The sequence below is a fragment of the Teleopsis dalmanni genome, chromosome 1 (assembly GCF_002237135.1).
Source record: "Teleopsis dalmanni isolate 2A chromosome 1, ASM223713v2, whole genome shotgun sequence".
Taxonomy (NCBI): Eukaryota; Metazoa; Arthropoda; class Insecta; order Diptera; family Diopsidae; genus Teleopsis; species Teleopsis dalmanni.
In genome coordinates, this window is record NC_051846.1 from 230,579,495 (window position 1) to 230,583,555 (window position 4,061).

The following is a 4,061-nucleotide window of genomic DNA, read 5'->3' on the forward strand; positions in this document are numbered from 1 at the left end:
TTACACTTTAGTAATTACCATGACTAAAATTCACAAACAGCATTTTAAATGAAGAAATGATAGGAGTAGAAAAATTATATTTTGTATACCTTGATTCAATATATCATTTATAGGGTTGAAAGAATTTTGAACGTTGTTGAGAAAAATGTATTAAGTGTTAGGGAATAAGTAGTAACAAATTATTTAAAAATTTTATTTTAATGTTATGTTTTTTTCCATTCTGGCGCATCTCATATGTAGATTATTGTTCTTCGAACATATAGGTTTCTGTCTAAGTCATAAGGTATATACACTGTATTACATATACTACTATATTATTATATTACACTTGCAGAATATTTATATAGCTTAAAATATCAGATATAAAGATATAAAATCATTTCTTTTTATCTCTTGTGCACCAAAACGCACTTGAGCGTAAATAATTGCCCATTGTGAGACCACTACTCATAGACCACTACTTAGGTTTTTACAGTCCAAAAATAGGCAACGACTTACAAGGTGAAACACAATATCCCTTCCTTTGCATGCTAATAAGAATAATAGCTAATAGCTCTCTTCCTTTTCTAATAATAATACACTTGGAACTGAAGGTCAGCAAACTAGTTTGGTTAATGTATATTATGTATATTAATGTCCGCTAGTATACTACGAAATAATAAAGTATTTTATCAACTACGAGTTACTTTGCGATGATTAGGGAATAATACTGTATTGTACCAACTCTAATACTGATAATTCTCTAATATGGAATATGATTTATTATGAAAGAATTTTAAATTCTAAAAAAAAAAAATAAACATAACTTCCGTACAAAATTTTTCTAATTGAGAAATATTAACTTCTAATTAAAAACTTGAGCATGCAATGCACATTTACATGATTTTCATATTTTTAGTCTGCAAAATTTATTCATGCAATTTTTTATGTCATTCCAATTCAGTTTCTGTCATAAATTCCAACAATCACCTGCTGCAGAACTCTTGTCTTGAAGCACATCTAATAATTTCTGGCTTAAAATTCCGTACATGTATCTCGAAATGCCTAAATAATTCCATCAACACGTTCCAACATAAAAAAAATGAAATACTGGCTACGGTTTCAGATTATCTTGGTTTCAGGTTTCAGTCTTTCAGTCTTTTAGTCTTTCACTTCACAAAGCCAAGGGAAATTCTGCTTTTTTGTTGCTAAGCCATTACAGAATATGTAATTTTTACAATTAACAAAAAAAGTAAAAATATTTACTTACATGGAAATGCTTCATAATTTGAAATTGCACTTAATATTCCTATGCGATACTAGAGAATTACTTTTACTTAGAAGTGTTTCTAAAGGAAAAGGAAGAGAATTTTTATTTCATCCTCTTCATTGTTATTTAACACAGACAGTTACTGCATTTTTTTAATATAATATATATTAATAAATAAATTATAAAATTTTAATAAAGATATATTTTATATTGGATTTATTGTTATACATACAATATTTCAAGGTATATTATACGGGTCGAATTAAGGTTAAGGAATAAAAATAGATCTTTTTTTACCATAAGCAACTTTTCTTCTTTCGCGCTTTGAGGAAATTATGTAAAGAGTATATATTCTACCAGATATACATATATTTGCGTAGAAGATGCATAAAGCAATAGATGTGTAGGGGGACTTCAACCCCTTTAACTTCTGCATTCGGAATATTTGCTTATTCCTTTCCAAATTTGCAAACCCGGTTTTAAAGATAAATTTAAAAATAATTTTTTAGATTCACTAATTCTGTTTCAAGAATATAACTTTTTATGCACTTCTCGGTATATTTATATCTTGTACTAGTAAATTATTATTAATTGAGCTAATCAAACATAACTTTGCAATAATTCCCGAATCTATAAATAAAGTATATAATAAAATAATATATATATATAAATGATCATATATGATATTGTGTTATTATTAAGGAAGGTATTGTATATAAATCAACACACAATATAGGCAAATGAACTGAGACGCCCTCTTTGGCTTTCTAAAAGATACAATGAGATACAGGCATAGAATATTAGAGGTTTTTAAATTATAATATGCCATGTAGGGTATTAGTAGACAAACGGCATTCAAGGCCTGCCCTTAGGTTAACAGTTAATAGTAATTAAATGTATAAAAAGTTCGCGTCAAGCTTTCTTATAAGCATAGAAAAAAAACGGCAATGACCTATCAGTTAGGAGAAAAAAAATATTAAAAATATTCTGGATGTGTGGTAACAGATAATATAAAAGCGGCCGAGATGAACCAAGAACTGTTCATCCCAAGTGGGATGCACATCCCACTATGGAACACTATGTGACTATGAAACAGAATAATAGATTATTACAAATCAAATATTTTCTGCTACTACTATATCGAATGTTATCGCGTTTTGTAGAGTTTAAATATTTTTCTTTACACAGAATTACAAATGAAATTTTAAATGTTTGGAATAACTAAAAAAAAATAATAATCTTTTATTAATATTAATTTAAATGAAAATTAAATAATTATAGTTGCGTAGTTGTAATGAAAAAAATCAATTATTTTTTATAACAAAATCACAATCCAAATCATCCGAAACTGTGGTTCAAAGACAGATCTATCAACTACATGTTTTCCTAGAAATCTTGAACAAGCTTTTTAAAATAGAAAAATAGCGTTTTAAAATTAAATTTATAAATGTAAATTAATTTTAAATATTTTGTGTAAATATTAAAAAATGTTAAAAATATTGATACGATCGTATTTATCTGAAAAAAAAAATTAAAATTAAAGTATATATCCGATTTTTAACTCTGCTAACAGTGTTACTCACTAATATCTTGCACTGAGATTATATAGAAAACTATTTAGAATCCATTTGCTCAATTTTTGCTGTTATTTCTAGCATAATTTCAGTACATTGAGATAATAACTGTTGATTTCGATTCTCAAATTCCAAAATCTGCTGCTCTAAAGTTTTTTTTGGAACAGCTTTCACCTGCCGTCGTTTACGTTTATTTTGACCACTGGTACCAGCAATCCCTTAAACATTATAACTTATGGTTAGTTATATACATATATACAGTACACATACACTACATTATACCTTGTTCTTGCTGCATTCCCGCCTTGGATTGTAGAAATTAAAAATTATTATTATTAAAATAAAGGAAACTTCATAAATATCATATAAAACTGTCGCTACCGCCTTAATAAGCACATCATTACAAATATACTTACAACTACCACAGTTGTAGCATTTTCTTCTGTGGAAATGCTATGCTTCGCTTGGGATAATAAACTAATAGATCTTCTCTTTTTGACAAAGTTGCCATTACTTTCTGCATCTTTCAGAGGAATTGATTCACCACTCCTTCGAAATTGGTTAACTAAAATTTGGCATATTGCATCAAATTTCTTACAGCGAATATTTTCCTTCCCATTACCGTTCTGAAGTTTCTTTCTCATTTGCCTTAAAATATATATTATATTTCATTTTCATCAAACAAAATTGAACTGCTAACCTATATTTAGCCTGAATTTTGCTACGTTTAGAGAGCATTTCCTCGGGTGACACAATCACATTGAAACGGTTTTTTAGTTCCGTTGCCCAGTCTACAAAATGTTTTGGATATTTACGATCTTTCGCTAACTTCTGACGTTCCCATATTTTAAGCATAATCTCTTGTTTTTTAGTCCAATAAAATTGCGTTTTTCCATTATCTTCTCCCGCGGTTGAAGAATTCATCAGAGCCAAATCTTTTTCACTTTCCATTGTGCTGGAATATATAAATAAATTAAATAAAGAATTCAAATAATAATGTTATAGAAGTTTATAAGCTATTTTTGATATATCATCCTCACCTGATGAAGAAAAATAAATGAAAATACCGCAATAACTGTGAAGTTAGGTGTGATTATTTTTATGTGGTGATTTTAAACTGACTATACACTTAACAGCTGATCGAAAAAAGCATATAAACAAGCAAACTGTAGGTCTGTTTCAGAATTTTTTTAATAAAAATCAAATAAATTTAACAACCCTATATTCTCCCAGGGGCA

General features: G+C 28.0%; 1 protein-coding gene across 1 annotated transcript; it reads right to left on the reverse strand.

Annotated features, from left to right (window-relative positions):
* Positions 1-2,752: 2,752 nt before the first annotated feature.
* LOC119667972 lies at positions 2,753-4,015 on the reverse strand. Its single transcript, XM_038077326.1, has 6 exons — positions 3,864-4,015; positions 3,524-3,778; positions 3,240-3,471; positions 3,106-3,127; positions 2,833-3,041; positions 2,753-2,767 (listed from the first exon to the last, which is right to left on the reverse strand). The coding sequence occupies exons 2-5, from the start codon at positions 3,772-3,774 to the stop codon at positions 2,863-2,865; spliced, it is 684 nt and encodes a 227-aa protein (XP_037933254.1). The 5' UTR covers positions 3,775-3,778; positions 3,864-4,015; the 3' UTR covers positions 2,753-2,767; positions 2,833-2,862.
* Positions 4,016-4,061: the final 46 nt, after the last annotated feature.

Bases quoted from the DNA above. Each gene is read 5' to 3' on its own strand.
- LOC119667972 (XM_038077326.1), bottom strand. From the start codon at position 3,774: ATGGAAAGTGAAAAAGATTTGGCTCTGATGAATTCTTCAACCGCGGGA. The intron at 3,128-3,239 runs GTAAGTATATTT...CTACAATCCAAG, and splicing joins ATGCTACAACTGTGGTAGTT to GCGGGAATGCAGCAAGAACA. The intron at 3,042-3,105 runs GTATAATGTAGT...ATAATGTTTAAG, and splicing joins GGGAATGCAGCAAGAACAAG to GGATTGCTGGTACCAGTGGT.